Source organism: Mesoplodon bidens, assembly GCF_964165515.1.
Source record: "Mesoplodon bidens genome assembly, chromosome: 1".
In the NCBI taxonomy this organism is placed as follows: Eukaryota; Metazoa; Chordata; class Mammalia; order Artiodactyla; family Ziphiidae; genus Mesoplodon; species Mesoplodon bidens.
Window position 1 is genome coordinate 87,438,028 of NC_138176.1, and position 20,490 is coordinate 87,458,517.

At 39.4% G+C, this 20,490-nt stretch overlaps 1 protein-coding gene across 1 annotated transcript in view; it reads right to left on the minus strand.

Moving 5' to 3' along the window:
* TRPC3 (transient receptor potential cation channel subfamily C member 3) overlaps window positions 1-20,490 on the minus strand; it is a gene marked incomplete at its 5' end in the record, with an annotated part of 76,876 nt that overhangs the window by 38,112 nt on the left and 18,274 nt on the right. Inside the window, 4 exons of the mRNA XM_081223821.1 lie at window positions 1,185-1,401; window positions 4,165-4,329; window positions 9,744-9,932; window positions 17,651-18,422. Of these exons, the coding sequence (XP_081079947.1) occupies window positions 1,185-1,401; window positions 4,165-4,329; window positions 9,744-9,932; window positions 17,651-18,422 (1,343 nt within the window). The remainder of the gene's footprint in view (window positions 1-1,184; window positions 1,402-4,164; window positions 4,330-9,743; window positions 9,933-17,650; window positions 18,423-20,490) is intronic.

The window sequence follows — 20,490 nt, forward strand, 5'->3', positions numbered from 1 at the left end:
ACAGTTTTCCAGTCATCCAGGGACACTTACCTCATTCCCCTACCCTCTCTCCTCATTTCAGCTTCATGCTGAGAAGGTGAGGAATGTCATTGGAAAAAGAAGAAACCCTTAAGCAGGAGGCCCTAGGACATTATGAAGAAACTGAAAGCAGAAAATGTTGTTCTGGGAGAAGAGGACAAAATATGCCAGTTTAACAACTTGTCCTGACTATGTAAGGGGAAAATATTGTAGCACTTTTAAAAGACATGTAGTGGCTCAAAATAAAATTCATAAAATAATTAATTGACCCAGGTTAAGGCCACAGGAGTGAATGAGGAGGAGAACCAACCCATTAATTTGGGAACTGAGAAGATAATAAGAAACATTCTGTGTGAAATAGAATATACAAAAATGACTTTGGATTAGTGATCAGTGGATAAACTGGTTCCAATCTTTATTTTTTTTTCATATTGCTTAAAATGTTTACTTTAACATAGTTATTCGAAATGAGCTATTGTGAGGTGAAGTAACAAACATTCTGAAAATGGAAACTCTCCTTAAAAAAACCTCTGAAACGGAAGCAATAAATATTCTTTAATCATCAGTTAATAGCCACTAGGTTATTTCAGAACTATTTCAATTAAATATTTGATCATCACAATGAGTCATATTTTATTGTTTTTAATTTATTTTTTATCATCTTTATTGGAGTATAATTGCTTTACAATGGTGTGTTAGTTTCTGCTCTATAACAAAGTGAATCAGCTATACATATACATATATCCCCATATCTCCTCCCTCTTGCATCTCCTTCCCTCCCACCCTGCCTATCCCACCCCTCTAGGTGGTCACAAAGCACCAAGCTGATCTCCCTGTGCTATGCGGCTGCTTCCCACTAGGTATCTATTTTACAGTTGACAGTGTATATATAAAAATGGCATTTTATTCAGTAATTGAAGTTGGATTTCTGAAACATGGTATATTTATAATTAAGCTTATGTTACTCATAAAAATTTTGTTTAGTGTTAAGGGATACCTTCAGCATTATCAAGCTGCCACATTATTCCGGTATTTGCTATTCTGCTTATCTTACAGTGGGGATGTTGTCACCATATAATGTACCACAGCATTTTAAATAGAATATGGCAATCATTATATAGATGTTATTTTGGTAGAAATTAGAATACTTGAAATAAAAGGCTTACCAAGCACCCAGACCATAATTAGCATTTCAGTCCATGTGAACTGGGTGGTTTTCACCCTGAAGATCTGTTTGGGATAGTCAGTAACAGTGATATTTGGCAACGTGGTGATTCCTTCGAATCTGTCTGAGGCGTTGAACACAAGCAGGCCCAGGAAGATAATGAAAGAAGCAGCGTGCGCCACAAACTTCATAAAAGGGCTTCGCAGAATTTTCCCCAGCTGTAAGAAGGCAAACAAACAAACAAACAATAAAAACAAAAAACACCAAAACCTTTTACTTTAGGAAATCTGGCTTCCACTTATGAAAACTACTATACAGGATAAAAAAAAAAAAAAAAAAAAAAAAACAGATAAAATGAGAACACTCTCAAAATTCTGCTTTTGTTTCTGAAGAGTTATACATTGTAAAAATGACTCCTTTTAGGGGATGCTTCCTCTAAGAATAATTTAAGAAGTCTTCAAACTTCATTGTTTCTAAATATCCAATTTGTCTTAGGATGTACTTCATTCACAGATGCATTTCTGGAAATTACAAGGCATATACTGGTTATTCTTATTTTTACGTGAAAGATTATGCAGTGTCAGGATTTTAGAGTCTAGGAAAAGAAACTCCAAATTTGTAATATGTAATTCTTTATAATTGAAATGTTATGATGAGTTTGTAGACTCATTCATTTATGATTGAAATGTTATGATGTTTTTGTAGCACATTACAAAGACTTTGAAGATGAAAAAAAAACTTACTACTATAGAAGTAAATTTTTGTTCTCACTTCTACATATTCCAAAATCAATTTGTACTTTGTATGATATAAAAAGGCAGACAATATTATAATAAACATAAATATTTTATCTGTTACTATCCAATAAGAGCAGAGAGATACACAATAATTAAAACCTCTAAGTAGGTTAACGTAATAAAAAGTCATCCCTGAGTTTGGAAAATCATATAAATAGTACAAAAGCATTTTTAAAGTTCAGTTTATAATGATTTTAAGGTAACTCTTTTTAAATCCCATGTGATATAATGTCCTTAAAAGCCATATGTTCTAGTAGAAATGAAAAACAATTCTTCCTGTCCCAAGAGCTTCTGCAGTCTAAGAATTAGGTATATTTGGTAGATTTATCAGATAAGTTCTCTCCTCTGCATACTCAGACCCTACTTTCAAACTCAGTCTGTGACCTTAAAAAGTACCAAGGTTCACATTTAAAAGACTGTAACTTCAAACAAATGTTTTTGTATGTCCAGAAACTTAATTTGATGTCAACAAATAACCAAAGAATGTCAAGCATTTCTGGGATTGGACATGAATGCACACAGACAAATGTCACATTTTCCATATTAGACACAGAAAAATAAACCACTCATTTACATATCACTGTGCTGTTCCACAGCTGCCGAGAGGACACACTGGGGTAGCTCATCCATAGCACATAGTGATTTCGGGGGAGTTGCCAAGTCTGTTTCTCCTAAAGGTTGATCTTTGAAAATGTTAAATAACATGAAAAAAAAAAAAAGCAGCATGCCTATCTTTAAAAATGGGATACATGGGGAGAATTCCTACTATATTGTCCTTTCACCACAGGATAAGTGGTATATGGCAGGTATAAATGTGGGCTCCAGAAACAACTCAATTCCCTCCTTTCCCTTCTCTGCTGGGCAGAGTTCACCACATCATTAGCTGCACTTTTACAAGTGAAGAGAAAAAAAGAATAGACTTCAAGATGCCTACTTCAAACTCAATATGTTTTAACTGGGTAAGCTGCCCTAAGAGACAAACACGTATAAATCTGAACATTCCAATTCATTTCCCCCAGGAAGTGAAATTATTTGGGTGGGATATGATTTTTGCTTTAATGCATGCTCTCTCCTTATTTATAGTTTTTAGTCTTTAGTGTTTATGTATTAGCAGAATCTTAAGGTATTTGCCCATGATATATAGCAAAGGAACTTAGCTGAGTCATCAAAATTCATCAAAATGACAACATTTGTGCCTTAAACTGCATGGGCAGCTCAACAACGAAGTGAGATGGATGAATATTCTTACACGTATATGGGCCTGCAGAGCAGGACTCTGCAGGGGGAGACAGATGCGCCAGAGAGATGACGGATTTCCAGGCTCATTTGTGAGTGGCCTTGACTCATTTTGCCTGAAACTGCCTCTGATTTTAACGAAACCAGATTTCAGACTATAAACATAGGACTAAAGGATCTCAGAACTGTTTCTTCTCCCTGGCAGTGTCCTTTATTAACCTAATACAGATTCTGTTAGCATGACTCCTATTCCTTTCCACATCTTGTTTAGAGGATCTCTTAGCCACAATTAAATTGACTGTATACTGGCAAAGTTGAGAGAAGGATAAAGGTAGTGAACAAAATGATTCAAACAAAACTAAATAGATGAACAATCTAAAAAATCCAAAGCCCCCAAACCCCAATTCAACACTTTTTAGAATCTCCTGAAGGAACAAAGGGCTAGGGGAACCTGACATGTGCTTTCTTGAAGACTTTGGATAATACCACTGTTCAGACCGAGCTTAATACACGCAGCCTCAGATCTTTTTGACAGGTTCAACCGAGCTGCCTTTTCAGTTCTCAGGTTTACTGTTTCTTGGAACCACTGCAGTAGGGCTCTTCCTCTTCCACAGGCCAGCCTGGTAGACTATTTATTAAGCTGGCAATAGAATCGGTACAATTGCTAATTCACTTAAGCAGCTTTTCCTCCTGCTTACCATGGGGATTTTATCTTAAAAGCCTAAGTATTATATGCCTGCAAATATGATCTATCCCACTAGTACCAAATTCTTTTCATCCCTTATTTGAACTAATCTGGTCATTAAAAAGCAGAATTCGTGTTCTTGAGTCAATTAACATTCAGGGTAAAACTGATAAGAGCCTTAAGTAGGAAGCTTTTTCCTTTTTCATCCTTAAAGGACATGGTACACCAACCACAGAGGAAACAAGAGGTGGAAAAGCCCGTACCCTGCTGCAAGGTGCAATCCAGTAGCCGATGGCAAGGAACGGAAGGCCCAAGGCCACGACCAGAACCACCAGACACTTGATAGCTACCGTCTGTTCCCGCAGGCCTGAGAGGTTCTCGTACCAGATTGTCAAGAGCTGCTGCTGGCAATTGGGGTGAGCCACAAACTGTTGGTCGGGACAGAGAGAGAGGGAGAAAGAGAAGTAGGTTACCATGTCATTGTTGACAGTTCGGCTACCAACTGCATGTGCATCCTAAAGATATTAATGCACATTTTTTTCCCAGATATAGGCACTGAAAGGTTTCTGGTAATATTCTTTACCTTCCCTTTGTTTTTCAAAATTGCTTCAGAACTATTACAAGAACTAAAGTGGAAACATGAGGGTAAAACTGACGTTGTCCTTAATCATAGCTCTTTCTCTCTGTATTTACAGACTCCTCTCTGGAATCTGGGTGACATATGCTTTCCTTTGCGAAAACGTGTCCCATGTTGCTGTCTGCCAGCTTACTTGCATTCAGTTCAAAATGGAAAAGAAAATAGTTATTTGGTTTACTGGATACTATAGCTAAAAGAGAAATGTTACTGTTTCATGATACATGAAATGATACATCTATGAAAAATATATACATGATATGTCCTATGTGGATGTATGCCCTATCACAGCAAATATGCAAAAGATTTGCAAAAACTCAATGAACCTCCAAGTGTTATGCTTGATCCACATTTGCTCTGCTTCCAGGAATTGGCATCAAATATCACATCCATCCTATTTTAGTAATCTGTACTCTTTTTGTTGCTTCCTCTATCACAAGTGAAAAAAACACATTTATCTCTATCAGTTCTTTTATAATTACAGCTCTAATCAGGAAAAACATGAGCAAATTATACTTATTTTATTTTTTCATTTTATTTTTATTTTTTGCAGTACCCGCAGCCTCTCACTGTTGTGGCCTCTCCCGTTGCGGAGCACAGGCTCCGGACACGCAGGCTCAGCAGCCATGGCTCACAGGCCCAGCCGCTCCGCGGCATGTGGGATCCTCCCGGACCGGGGCACGAACCCGTGTCCCCTGCATCGGCAGGCGGACTCTCAACCACTGCGCCACCAGGGAAGCCCAAATTATACTTATTTTAGCCCTGCTATTTTATTTTATTATTTTGTTTTATTTTATTTTATTTTATTTTTGCCATCTGATTTTGCTAAGTCATCTGCCTACATCTATATAGAAGGACTGGGGTTTCATTAAGGTCCTGTCTTCATTAAGGTAGCAGAATATATTTGTAGTCAGGCCCATGTGAAAAGGCCCCTACATCAAAAGGTGCCTATCTGCAGCTGGATATGCCTTTCTTTGAACGGCCAGCTGCACTTTGCCCAAGCTTGGGAATTATTCAGGGTCATTCACAAATCAGCTACTGAGTGTCAACATATTTTTAAAAAGAGTGCTTAGCAACACAAAAATCAAGGTATAACTGTCTTCTATAAAATGCTATAAATAACAAAGAACCTGCTAGGAAGTACCCATGAAATGTTTTTGCAAATTCTGAGAGGCAAAGGAAGCAGTCGCAGTTCCCACTAAGCAAAGGGTTCAACTTTAATCAAGTTCTAGTTAATGAGCTGAATGCTACTTAGTAACTCTAGGCAATTCCTCAAGTTACCTGGCTATTTATCAATAGCATACCTACAAGGAAATGAACAGGATTCCACTTAGTGGCGTAGAGTTTCCCATCAGCTGTTCTAATTTAAAAAAAAAAAAAAAAAAGAAAAGAAAAAACAAAAATAAAACCTCATCTCCCAGGTTGGGTGGTAGAGGCACAATTTTCCTCAAATTCCCACTCTTTCCCCCAGTGTGCACCCGCCCTCTGGGAAGTCCACTGACTTTGCTATGACAGCTGCCACCACTGTGCAGAAGGAAAACTTGACAATCCATTGACAGAGGTGGTGAGGATGAGTTTACAAATACCAGGTTTGAAATATTTAACTGAATTTTTTTCCAATAATACAAAGGAAATGAACAGCAGGATTTGGGAGATTGAAACTACTAAAAGGAAGATGCTATTTTTTTCTTGCTCGATGAGTTCAATGTGAAAAAGCATATTTTATCTTGTAAGTTCCTTTTAATTTAGTTATAAAAATCCCAGGTCCTGAGGCTCACGGGTCATTGCTAGTGGCTAAGTATACATTAGATCTTCTTTCCAAATTCAAGATTCCGAAGTCCTGATTTTTGAAAACAGTATTTCAAGATCAATGGGCCACAACAGTGACAGGCCCGTGTACCTCAAAAAAAAAAAAAAAAAGAATATCAATCCTCTGTAAGTTATAGTATAGAAAAAAATTTTCCCAGTTTGCCCTTCACCTTTTTTGTTTATGATCTTTTTTTTTTTTCTTTGCGGTACGTGGGCCTCTCACTGCTGTGGCCTCTCCTGTTACGGAGCACAGGCTCCAGATGCGCAGGCTCAGCGGCCATGGCTCACGGGCCCAGCCACTCCGTGGCATGTGGAATCTTCCCGGACCGGGGCACGAACCAGCGTCCCCTGCATCGGCAGGCGGGCTCTCAACTACTGCGCCACCAGGGAAGCCCCTGTTTATGATCTTTTTGATGTACAGAGGTTTTAAGTTGCATGTGGTCAAACAATTTATATTTTTGTTTTTTATCTCTTCTACTGCTTTTATATTAAAAAATCCTTTCCCACATAAACATTAAATTCATGTTCAGACCTCTCCTATTCAGATCTTTATTATTTTCATTTTCTTCATTAACTGTCATTGAGTCTCTAAGGCCTAAGGTGAACTCATGGTTATTCCTAGGGAAGACCTGAGCCCAGAAAGAACCCAACAGACTCAGAATCAGAGTTGGGAGTAGATCTTGGGCAGATGGCATAAGAGACATCCTGAGTCTCTTATGGGACCTAAACAAATTAACATTAATCAAACTGGTTTCCTTGGTGGAATTATGGGTTGATTTGAACATATACAAGTTTATTATACTATTGGGGGGGGCAATTCCATAACATATAAAGTATTTTGAAATCTCAATGTCATGCATATAGCTATGGGCTACTTCAGTGTCACAGTGGGTAGGGTTCATGAATCATTATAACCCAAGAAGTTATTTTACTTGGGGACTAGAAATGAGATGATGGAAAAAGGAAGCAGCAGAAGTGGGTGGGGGTATTTTTGCTCCTTGCTAGATGGAGATGGGTGAGTGTTGAGTGAAGAATGAAGGAAGTTTTGGAGAGAAAGAAAGAGGAACTGGGGCTTTGGGGGGGGCATTCCAGAATAAAGTTCTTATATACATTTATTGGGTGAAGATTCCAAATCAAAGATTTTAACTAATATTCCTTTTATAGCATAAAAAAGACAAAACCAGAAATACCTACAAAGTCCTAAATCTCCTTTCAGTTCTGAATACATTTTTGTTGTTGCTGTTTCCTGATAGTTGACTGATAGCAAATTTATTATTAATTGACACCTGATACACTGTAACCTACACATCAATTTATTTAAAATCAACATGCAAGAAGACATTCACTCTGCAAGACAGTTTGGTTAACAGAAGCACATCTGTAGATGAGCTGTCTCTGCTAATATGACACTTTCAAAGCAATGATAAAGAACCAGTGACAACTGAAATCAATTCTCTCCTCTCAGGTGCTAAAGAGGAGAGATGCCTATTGCAAGATCTGTGAATAAATGTCCAGACAGTTTTCTAAAAACAGTTTAATATCAATCTTATGCAAAACTATCTTTTTTCTTCCAATACAGCAAAACTTCAACTAGCAAGAATGTTCTGAGAGGAGGGCAGTTAATCCAATTCATTTACCTTGTAACTGACAATTCCTTGAAAAGTTATTTTACCTCAGTATTTACTGAGAATCTTCACATTTCACTATCTTATTAAGTGTCATTAATGGCTGGCTATAATCTTGTGAACAGTACAATGTGGAAGTTCTCTACATTGTGGTAGAACTGTGTATGTGTGTGTGTACACACATAGAAACACACACACACAGAGAGAGAGAGAGAGAGAGAGAGAGAGAGATTCCCCCATCCTCATTTGCTACTAGGGTACAAACTTTGGCCTAGGTTCCACGGGTCAGAGGCATATGTGCAGACCTCTGATTTGGAAGAGGCCTTTTATAACAGGCAGCACTCAGGGCATCCTTTCTGTTGGTGGGGAGCTGGCCATCTGCAGCAGAGGCAGAATTGTTCTGTTTGGGCCACAGAAACTACCTTACCAGGTCAGTTCTGGGCCTGGTTCTGGGTAAGCTTTCTGCAATCACAGCTTAGATAAGCTTGTTCCTCCACCTCTCCTAATGATTCTGTGAGCCTCCTAACATCCTTTACTGAATTATTTTCTGTTTAAATTGGCTATGGTCTACCACTAAGAACCAGAACCAGCACAATAAACATGAAATGTCTTTGATGACTAAGAACTGAACTTGTTTAAGAGCCATCATTCTGAGAATGAATTTTCAAATGCAGAAATGTGATTAGCTAATACTTATTGAGCATCACCATGTACTATGCCTGTGCTAATTACTTTACTTGCATTAGCTCATGTAATACTTAAAACAACCGAAACAGTAGTTGTCCCCACCACCAACGAGCAGAACGAGGTTTAGACTGATCAAGTGACTTGCCCTGTCACACAGAGAAGACAAGTCAGGACTTGAACTCTTGCAAGTTGGCTCCAGGGCCTGCCCTCTTATGCACCATGTCACACTGCAGGAAGGAGAGAAGATTCCATAGATTGACCAGTTCATGAAACCAGATCTATTCCTGACAACAGCTTACTTCTTCGTGATTTAAAGCGCAAAAATTTAAGTTATATAAAATATGTATAAGTGATTAGATTCTGGATAACTGAGATTTTTATCATAAGTGAAACGTCCTAACTACAATTTACATGAATTATTTCAAAGGCCCATACAAGTAGCAAACACATAATACATAACTGTTCTATCTTCAGTAACCAGAGTAAAAAAGTAATCATAATTTTTTTTTTGGCAACTGCATAAAATTCCATAGCTGTGTGATCTTAAACATGTCATCTAAGCTTGGTGAACCTCGGTTTCCTTATAGAATAGAAATCTCATCATCGAACACCTATTTTATAGTTGAAATGGATAATAACAAAGGCTTATTGCAAGATTAACATGCGAATGTAAGTAACAGTGCCCTACAAAAATGTTTACAAGTAACAGATTTTATTATCATTAACTGCATTTTAATGAGCAGTTTACAAAGCTCTTTTGCATATCTTAATCCACTGAAATCCCACCAAGACCCTGAAACAGATAAGAGGTATTATTTTCCTTTTATGTGAGGAAAATGAAATTTAAAGAAGTTTTATGACTTCTTCAAGGTCCAAAAATGGATAAAAAGTGGAAAGGATCAGAGCTAGATACTTGACTCACAACTTTACCATGATACTTCATTTAATCTCTTTCATGAAGTGAAATAAATCTTCTTATCAATAACATCTATTACTGCTATTATTTAAAAATCTTTCCTGGGATTATGGCATAGTTGATATTACATGTTTATTCTAATATGGAGCTGGATGAAAGTAGGCCACTCACCTTTTTGACTTCATACTTAATGGCAAGTTTGACACGACTCAGTGAAGCTTTATGCCTGTGCATCTCCAGAGGCTCTGCCGATTCCAGATCTCCATTCAGAATGGCTTCTACCTCTTCTGAGTCTCGGCAAAGATCCAGCACACCCACTACGAAGTCTTTGCATTGCATGGAGAGCTTGCGATAGTCATTCTAAGACCAAGAGGTTTAGAGTTTAATACAGAGAATGTGCTTTAATTCAATGGAAAGTGTTTAGGGGTTTTGTGAATTAGAAAAAGTCTCCCTACCTCTGGGTAGGAAGTTGCAGCCCCCAGGTGGATGCAAGTTTCGCTCAGTAGCACCTAGACATGTGTTAGAAGTGAAAATTCTCAGATCCCACCCCAGGTGTCCTGATTAGAAACTGACATTGAGGGCCAGCAATCTGTGTTAACACACTCTCCAGGTGTTTCTGATACACATTTATGTTTGAGAATGATGGTTCATAGTGAAGGCAAAGAGAAGAATAGGTACCAACATGGAGGGTATTTTTTCTTGTTTGTCTGAAGGGCACATTATAATGTCCTGCAGAGCTTCTAGAAAGAGAGAAATGTCTGATTATATGTAACTGAATTCTCAAGGGTTGCAGAATATAAATAACTGAGAGAAAAATTTTCAGGCTACTGGAACTAACACCTTGCTAAAAATAATCTGTGAATCTTTAATTTCATTAGCATATTTATATAGTGCCATGGACTGGTATGAGGAAGTCAGCTGTCAGCATTCCCTGTTACCTACTGAATGGAGCTCTATTTCTAGCCCATTGATTCCAGTCTAGGTGTCAATGGCCATCTCTTGGGAAAGGGCCTTACTTTTGCAACCCCCAGCTCCACTTCTACAGCTTTCACTAAAATTTTAGCCTATTAAGAAAGTTAATCAGATGATAATCGAATTTGGTGCACTTGAGGAAAATAGAATCCCCCATTCCAACATGTCCTGAGATACTGTATATGTCTAATAACTGAGTAATATTTAGCACAGCAGAATTTCTGTGCTTCCAAAAATCATACTTTAAAAACGATGTATAAAGAATTTCAATTTTTTTCCCCTTAAATGATTAATTAACTTGATTTGATGGGCAAAAATCATGTCACCAACTAAAATAAACAAGAAGAGGAGAGACTGTTTAAAGCCTACACAGACTAGAATAGTTTCCATTTCAGATATCAGAAATCCAGATAAAGAACAGTTGCAGTTAATCCTTTTCCCCTCATAAGGGAACAGATAAAATGAATAAAAACTTCAATCTTTGGTTTCCATTCAAGTTGGTACCATGCAACTGATAAAATTAATAAAATGTTCAGTCTCTGGTTTCTATGCAGAGTGTCAGTTAAATATCCATCTGCCTTCCATTCCTGAAAGACTAATGAAATATTTTATTATAGCATCCAGAAGAAGTGTTATCCATGTCTGTTTCCATATAAAGCTCCCCTTTTAATACAATTTTTTAGATGAAATTTCCTCATGTTACTCGTCAGTTCAGACTGTTCTGTAAGATTTGGTGCAACACAGGATGGCCAATTCTCCATTGATCAGAAATAAAAGAGACTATTTTCTATTCTTGAAGAAAACATAGGAACCAATTTGCAGTAATACCTGAATAATAACTCATTATTTTTAAAAATTATAATCTGTAAAATTATCCGATCTTAAGGAAAGCTTTGTGGCTTTTTCATATCCACTAAAAGATCAGTCAAGAAGCAAAAAACAGGTAACCAAGTTGCAAGGACAACACTGTTTTCATAACAATGTAAACATTTCCTGCTGGAAGAAGTCTGCTATCCAAGTACAGAAAACAATCAGAGCTGGAGGTCGTAGCGATTTCTTCTACTGGGATTGTGGGATACCATTTGCCAATATATGCAGAGCTCTCAGGGAAGGTGGAGAGCACCACTAAAGATGGCCTTTCCTCAGTTGCAAAAGGAACTATCTAAAGTCTGAATTGCATCATGAGCTGACTCTGTCCATTCTACCAGGAGGTCCTGTCTCATGTTGCTTCACAACTCAGACCGTTTATCTGGTCTGGATTTTCTAATGATGCTGTCATCTTAATTTAGTTTTGCTTGATCATCTTCACTGTGCCGCTTTTCCATTACCATGGCCTTCCACAAAGTTACCAGATGGATCTGCAGCCCACTTTACAGAGCAGGAACTCAAAACCTGGAAGAACTGCTCAAGCCAGAGGAAGAACAACGAAGCTCGTGCCTCATCACAACTTGTCTACAGGTTTCAGCAGGTTTTTAATGTGTATGGTTTAATCTTCATTCTAATCCCTTTTTATCCTTAACAGGAAAATTGAAATTCAACTCTAAGCAAGTGTGGTCCTGTCAGATCCTTTCCCTAATAGTAAAAGAGGCAGGATAGTGTAATGATTAAAAGGATAAATCTGAAACCAGACTTCCTAGGTTCAAACACGGCTTCTACCACTTACTGCTTCTACCACTGTGTGATCTTATAGAAGTTACTTAGCCTCTCTGATGAGAATAAGCCTATCTAATATTGCTACTATGAGGATTAAATGCCTTGAGTGTGCTTGGTACACATCAAATACTATAGAACTGCTTCAGTGTTACCAGGTACAGCATGTTACATAGAATAGCTAGGACTGGGACCCAAAGGCACCCAAATCTAGGCTTAGCAGATGGGACCTTGGCTAAAGTCTTTGTTTTCTCATTTGTAAAATGAGAGGTGTGTATAGTCAGATGATTCCTAGAGTATTTTCCTGCTATAAAATGCTATCTTGCTTTTGGATTACATTCATTTTCCTCTTCCTTACAGTCCTACTGTGATATAAGTTGAAGTTGTTTTTCTGCTTTAAAGAGGGGAAATCTGAGGCACGGAGAAAACAAATGGCTTTTTTTTTTTCAAAAAAAGTGCATCATTGATTCAGAATTAGGAAATTAGTAAATTTCAGCTTAATAAATGACCAGCTTCCTTGCCACTGACATTTGAAGGATTAGACAAGGAATCCATCCTGTCCAATATTCTGTTTCTCAAAATAGCTTCAGATAGCATTTGCACATCGAAAATACTTCTTTAATAACCTGTCACCAAGCTGTCCTCCATTAATCTATCTATATCTATATCCTAGAATGTTCAACCCTTGGGGTAATGACCTTCACATGTTTTCGGCACCATGCCTCCTGCACTCTTAAAGGAACTTTGAAAACTGCACGGTGGCTGAGAACCTTCTGTGAAGCATCTAAGTGATGGCAGTTTGAAGGATGAGATACTGGATCTTACAGGCCATTGATAAGATAAAATAGTCATATGTGTCTGAAACGGAAAAAAAATCACGTCTTTTTCACTAGGGAACACGTTGTCTTTTTTTTTTTTTTTCATTTCAAGGCCAGTACTTTGAGCTCAAAGCGTCTATGGAAAGAATATAGTGAACACCATGGAATAGGGCAAATTAAGTGACCCTGCCACAGAAATAAGCTTCACTTCCTGCTCTTTCAGAGCTCCGAGTCTCTGGGTCAGTGCTGTGAAAGCACTATTTTCTCTGTCGAAAGCCCTGACAGGTGGACATGAGTGTGGGATGAGAAGGCAAAGAGGTGAAAGGAAGACAGATAAGAAAAGAATAGCAAGGACAAGTGAGAATGGGAAAGAAAAGGAACATTTAGTCAGGGGAGAGAGACCCGTAGTCCTCAGAGACTGTAACTTCCAAAGAAGTGTCTGTATTTTGGCTCAGAGATGGTTATGCTACATGACTGCTTTCCATATAATTCAGAAAAAGGAAGTGTGAGATCTAGATGATTTTTGCATACCCTTAGATATTTGGCAGCTTTATGGATGCCTTCTTAAACTCAGTTGTGTTTTCTCCTCTTTTTGCCTCTTCACTTATAATAGTTTCCCACCTTTGAAAGGTTATCAAAGGTGACTCTTTATGTCAGAGTAAAGGAGATTCCAAGTATTATCAATATGGGTTTAGCTGGCTTCAAGGGGAAAACTATGAATAACAACTTTTCTTAACATTGCTTCACTGAGACTACTTCTCTGGACAGAATTGCATACATCACCATCTTTCGGAAATTATTAAAACATAATCTAACCACAAAGCTACAGTAATCAAGACAGTATGGTACTGGCACAGAAACAGAAATATAGATCAATGGTACAAGATAGAAAGCCCAGAGATAAACCCACGCACATATGGGCACCTAATTTACAACAAAGGAGGCAAGAACATACATGGAGGAAAGACAGCCTCTTCAATAAGTGGTGCTGGGAAAACTGGACAGCTACATGTAAAAGAATGAAATTAGAACACTACCTAACACCATACACAAAAATAAACTCTAAATGGATTAAACACTTAAATGTAAGACCAGATACTATAAAACTTTTAGCGGGAAACATAGGAAAAACACTCTTTGACATAAACCACAGCAAGATCTTTTTTGATCCACCTCCTAGAGTAACAGAAATAAACATGAAAATAAACAAATGGGACCTAATGAAACTTAAAAGCTTTTGCACAGCAAAGGAAACCATAAACAAGACAAAAGGACAACCCTCAGAATGGGAGAAAATATTTGCAAATGAAGCAACAGACAAAGGATTAATCTCCAAAATATACAAACAGCTCATGGAGCTCAATATCAAAAAAAACCCCAAACAATCCAGTTAAAAAATGGGCAGAAGAGGGTTTCCTGGTGGCGCAGTGGTTGAGAATCTGCCTGCTAATTCAGGGGACACGGATTTGAGCCCTGGTCTGGGAGGATCCCACATGCCGAGGAGCAACTAGGCCCATGAGCCACAACTACTGAGCCTGCGCGTCGGGAGCCTGTGCTCCACAACAAGAGAGGCCACGATAGTGAGAGGCCTGGGCACCGCGATGAAGAGCGGCCCCCGCTTGCCACAACTAGAGAAAGCCCTCGCACAGAAACAAAGACCCAACACAGCAAAAATAATTAATTAATTAATTAATAAACTCCTACCCACAACATCTTCTTTTAAAAAAAAAAAAAGGGCAGAAGACCTACATAGACATTTCACCAAGGAAGACATACAGATGTCCAAGAGACACGTGAAAAGATGCTCAACATCACTAATTATTAGAGAAATGCAAATCAAAACTACAATGTAGTATCACCGCACACCGGTCAGAATGGCCATTATCAAAAAATCTAGAAACAGTAAATTCTGGAAAGGGTGTGGTAAAAAGGGAACCCTCCTACACTGTTTGTGGGAATGTAAATTGATACAACCACTATGGAAAACAGTAGGGAGGTTCCTTAAAAAACTAAAAATAGAATTACCATGTGACCCAGCAATCCCACTACTGGGCATATACCCTGAGAAAACCATAATTCAAAAAGAGACATGCACCACAATGTTCACTGCAGCACTATTTACAATAGCCAGGTCATGGGACCAACCTAAATGTCCATCGACAGATGCATGGATAAAGAAGATGTGGCACATATATACAATGGAATATTGCTCAGCCATAAAAAGCAATGAAATTGAGTTATTTGTAGTGAGGTGGATGGACCTAGAGTCTGTCATACAGAGTGAAGTAAGTCAGAAAAAGAAAAACAAATACCGTATGCTAATGCATATATATGGAATCTAAAAAAAAAAAAAAAAAAAGGTACTGATGAACCTAGTTGCAGGGCAGGAATAAAGAGGTAGACATAGAGAATGGACTTGATGACATGGGGTGGGAGGGCGAAGCTGGGGCGAAGTGAGAGTGGCATCAACATATATACACTACCAAATGTAAAATAGTTGGCTGGTGGGAAGCAGCTGCATAGCATAGGGAGATTGGCTTGGTGCTTTGCGATGACCTAGAGGGGTGGGATAGGGAGGATGGGAGGGAGGCTCAAGAGGGAGGGGATATGGGGACATGTGTATGCATATGGCTGATTCGCTTTGTTGTGCAACAGAAACTAACACAGTATTGTGAAGCAATTATACTCCAATAAATATCTATTAAAAACCAAAAAACATAATCTAGAACATTCCCTTTTGTAGAACCTCTTCTACAGACTTTCAGTATATATCAAGCAAAACGCTTAAAAACAAGGTTTGAGTGACACTTGGAATAGTGAATTAACAAATTTAGAATTATACTTTTTATTACTATGTTGAAATAAAGTGACACTTAGACTTTGAATGCTTTTCTCTTCTCTTCAAACAGAATTTGAAGTTTTAAATGTGCTTTACATGAGTTCTGTCAAAAAATAATTCATTTTAGGTACAAGGAAATCAATCTTTTCAAATACCACATAATAAGATTCAAATAAATCTTTTCAAATACCACAAAGAATCTTTTCAACGGGAGTAGATATAGGTGATATTTATTTTCTTCTTTTTATTTTCCCACATTTTCCAAATTTTTTACAATAAATATGTGTAGCTTTTATATTAGAAAAGAATGTCATGGAATAACAAATAAAATTATACTAAGGCCAGATCTCCAGAAGGACAAGATGAGTGTTGATGGATGTCGAGGGAATTTGGTGCATACAGAAGGGAAAACCCCCCCACAAAACTTTCCTACCATTTTCTTTCAACTACTTACCTTGAATTATATTGCTAGTCACATTTGTGTAGCTCATACTTAAGTGTGGAAAACTGCAATAATATCTGAAAAGCAGAATCATCACTTTTTCTGTGATCTGATACCACAACACTAAATTAAAAAGATTAACTCAGCATACAGAAAATAATTCAAGGAATCTATGCCTAGAATCATCCTCTTAGGTGGATAACGGGAGGCAAGAACCTGCTGAAAAACAGTCTGACTTTGACCCGATCTACAAAATCTCCTTTTGCCCCAGATTTAATAGGTAGAACCATCCAAAATGCACAGCAGGCTGTAATAATTATATTTTAAAAATGTTCCACTATTAACGTATAGTTTTTAATAAAAATAAATAATTCTGCTTGACTGGAGATGATGTCCAGAAAAAAAGTTCACTCATACAAAAACAAAAAAATCTATTAAAGCAAATCAATCTGCTGTCCTTATTATTTCTGGGTTGACCTCATGTCTATGGCTCACCATTTTGAATATTGTGGATTTCACTTGTGGATTTCAGGTACAGCCGTTTTTGTCACAAATAAAATGACTTTAGTCATTCATTTAAAATTTTATATTAGCCTTTTGACTTTCAGTCTAAAAAGATATACAAAGGCCTTCCCTGGTGGTGCAGTGGTTAAGAATCCACCTGCCAATACAGGGGACACGGGTTCGAGCCCTGGTCCAGGAAGATCCCACATGCCGCGGAGCAACTAAGCCTGTGTGCCACAACTACTGGAGCCCGTGCGCCTAGAGCCCGTGCTCCTCAACAAGAGAAGCCACCGCAGTGAGAAGCCCGCGCACCACAGCAAAGAGTAGCCCCCGCTCGCCGCAACTAGAGAAAAGCCCACGCATGGCAACAAAGACCCAATGCAGCCAAAAATAAAATAAATTAAAATAAAATAAATTTTAAAAAAAGAGATATACAAATGTTTGGGCCAATAAACAGTGCATGCAAAACTAATACTATTTCTATATTTTCTATATTGGGTGCCACCATACAATCAACTACAAAAGAGGAAGAATTTGGAAGGGAGACGATCACACCACATCCCTCCTTCAACAAGAGAAGTCTCGTGTACTACTTAACGCTTATCCAGAACACAGAGCAGCACCGTAATTACAGCTCTCTGATCTAGTATATACCCATCCTCAGAGCGAATTTATCACAGCTCCGTGGTGAGAAAGGAAAATCATCAGGTCGTTTCTGAACGATGCTCCCAGTCCCTCGTGGTTTTAAATCCACTGGGCGAAACTGATTCAGGAGCAAACTACGGAAGGCGCCTGGTGGCAGCGCGGAAGCGGAAGTGCGCGCAGGGCAGCCGGGGAGGAGCGCACAGCTTACCTTGAACTCCTTCTCTATGTTGGCCAGCTTGGCCAGCTCGTTGCTGAGCTCCAGGGCGGTGAGCACGGGGTCCTCGCTGGACAAGGACAGATACGCTGGGCTGGCCAGCCCCTTGTAGGCATTGATCCTCGAGCGCGAGTGGCTGAAGGAGTCGTGCTTCTGCTTCTCCGTGCAGTCCCCGCACTTGCAGAAATAGTCGTGCGGCCGCTCGATCCTGGCGCCCTTCATCAGCAGCATGTGCACCACCTCGTACTTCTGGCAGTGCGCCGCCAGGATGATGGGGGTGATGTCGGGGGAGAAGCGCGTGCCGTCCTCGTCGTAGGCGTAGAAGTCGTCGTCCTGCAGCTCCTGCTCAGAGGGGCTCAGGGTGAGGCGCTTGCTGGCCGCGAAACCCGGGTGGTTGAGGATGGCCTCCACGATGCGCACGTAGCCCTTGCTGATGGCGAGCAGCAGGGCGTCGCCGATGCGCGCCAGGTTCTCCTTCTTGAGCAGCAGCTCGGTCACCTCCAGGTGCTCATTGCCCACTGCCAGCTGCAGTGCGTTCTGGCCCATGTAGTCCACGCAGTTGACGTTCAGCGTCCTGGACTCCTCCAGCATCTTGCGCACCACTGGGATGTTGCCGTACTCGGCGGCGTCGAGGAAGCGCTCCTCCTCGGCAGTGAGGCTGGTGCCCCGATCGTTGAACATGAAAGCCGGGCCCCGGACAGCCTGGCGCCGGCCCTTCTCGCGCATCACAGTCTTGCGCCTCAGGGAAGGACTTTCCTCCATTGACCTAATCAGCAACAGCAACAAGAAAAAAAAAAAAAAAAAAAACCCAGATGTATAATATTAGGGCATATTGCTTCCTCCCAGATGTCCGGCCATTTCTGGAGTACACAGCAGCCACCGCGCACATCTGTGGCCCAAGGACAGCCAGGTCCATTTCTGACACCCGCCTGAAATTTACACCTGTACCTAACACGGGGTGCTAGAACCCAGAGAGGGGCCGGAAGCCCTTCAGAACAAGTTCCTGTTCCGTAGAAAATGACATTCACAAGGAATAATAATATAAACGATTTCCAGACATCCTGCGTCTCCCTTGCGACCCTGGCAAAGATGGGACTCATCATACCTTGTGGAAATAACCTTACTACTGCTCTTAAAAGTCTTGAAAATAGGGGCAAGCAGGTACCTGGCACCAAAGCACTAGGCTTGAAGGCTAAAGAAATTAAAATTTTCAAGAATTAGGCCAGAACAATCTTCTCAAATCACTGCATATTCTTAACTAAATAAAATCATTGACACACACACAAAGCCCAGTATTTAGGCCAAGTATTATCTTTCAGGATCTTAGATTTGCTATTTTTTTTTCTCTTAAGGGTATCCCACTCCACTCCCCCACCCCTCCAAAAAACTTACAAGATTCATTTTTTTCAATAACACAGACAAGATTTAGCAATTGTAAAATGAGAATATCAATCTAGATTTATTTTTTTGAAAATAACTGTGTCTTTGTAATGAGCTGTTTAATTACCAATATTATATAGTTACCTCTTTGAACTAAAAGGATATGGTATGATTTATGGTTTAAAAATCACTAGTATTACTTCATGAATAAAGCAGCTACCATTGACAAAACAGCATTCACATAGTCAGGGGTTGAAAACTAACTAGAGAGGCATTGTCCTCCACGGGGGGCCTGGAGGTGGGCATTAGTGAGCATCTCTAGCAGGTGAACTCAGAGGCAGGTAGCAGTGTCCACTCAGTTCTCAGCTCTGTGGGCCCCAAATTAAGAAAGGAGGGCTTCCCTGGTGGCGCAGTGGTTGAGAGTCCGCCTGCCGATGCATGGGATGCGGGTTTGTGCCCTGGTCCAGGAGGATCCCACATGCCGCGGAGCGGCTGGGCCCGTGGGCCATGGCCGCTGAGCCTGCGCATCCGGAGCCTGTGCTCCGCAACCGGAGAGGCCGCAGCAGTGAGAGGCCTGCGTACTGCAAAAAAAAAAAAAAAAAAAAGAAAAGAGCACTGAAGCCACTGGCAGAGGTTTCCCAGATAGAGACCAAGAAAATGTGGCCAGGCAAACCTATAGAGGTAAGGAAACCAAAGAAGTCGCCCACCAAGCTTGTAAATTTGTCCAAGGGTAGAGGGTGCTGTGAGTGGCCCCCCATTCTAAGGGCTCAACTAGTGTCAGGTGATGAACTTTAAAAAATTAAATATAGTATTTATATATACACACACATTTATATGAATATACTTATATATACACATATGTACACACACATGTATCTATGTGTAGGAATTTCTAGAAAGCAATACAAGAAGCCTTTCATTGTATTTATACCTGGGGCTCTGGGGAGTAGAACTGAGGAGGCACAGGGGAAGGGAGATTCTTACTTTTCACTTACAGCTTTTACACATTTTGAATAGTTTTAACCATAGTTTGAATATTTTTATTAAAAATAAAATTTATGTTTAAATTTTAAAAAATATTAATCCCTTAGTTGACAAAAATTTTTAAAATATAGGTACATATTACATTATGCATAACCATTACACTATAACCTTTCTGAAGCTAAATAAATGCCATATGTTTGACTATTTATTATTAGTAGGTATGGTGTGTAGAACAGTGTGTGGAGTGAGGTGTGTAAAGTGTGTGGTGTGTGTGTGTGAAACAAGGAGGTGCAAGGCTGGTTGGGGGTGTGTGTTTTTTTGTGTTGTTGTGTGTGTCTTTGTTTGTAGAATGATGATTTTTCAGGTGGACAAGAACTGGGAAATAGGATTCACTGAACTGCATAGAAGAGACCTTTGTTTCAAGATCAAACTCTATGACAAGGGTCTTTTTAAAAATCTTAAAAATACTT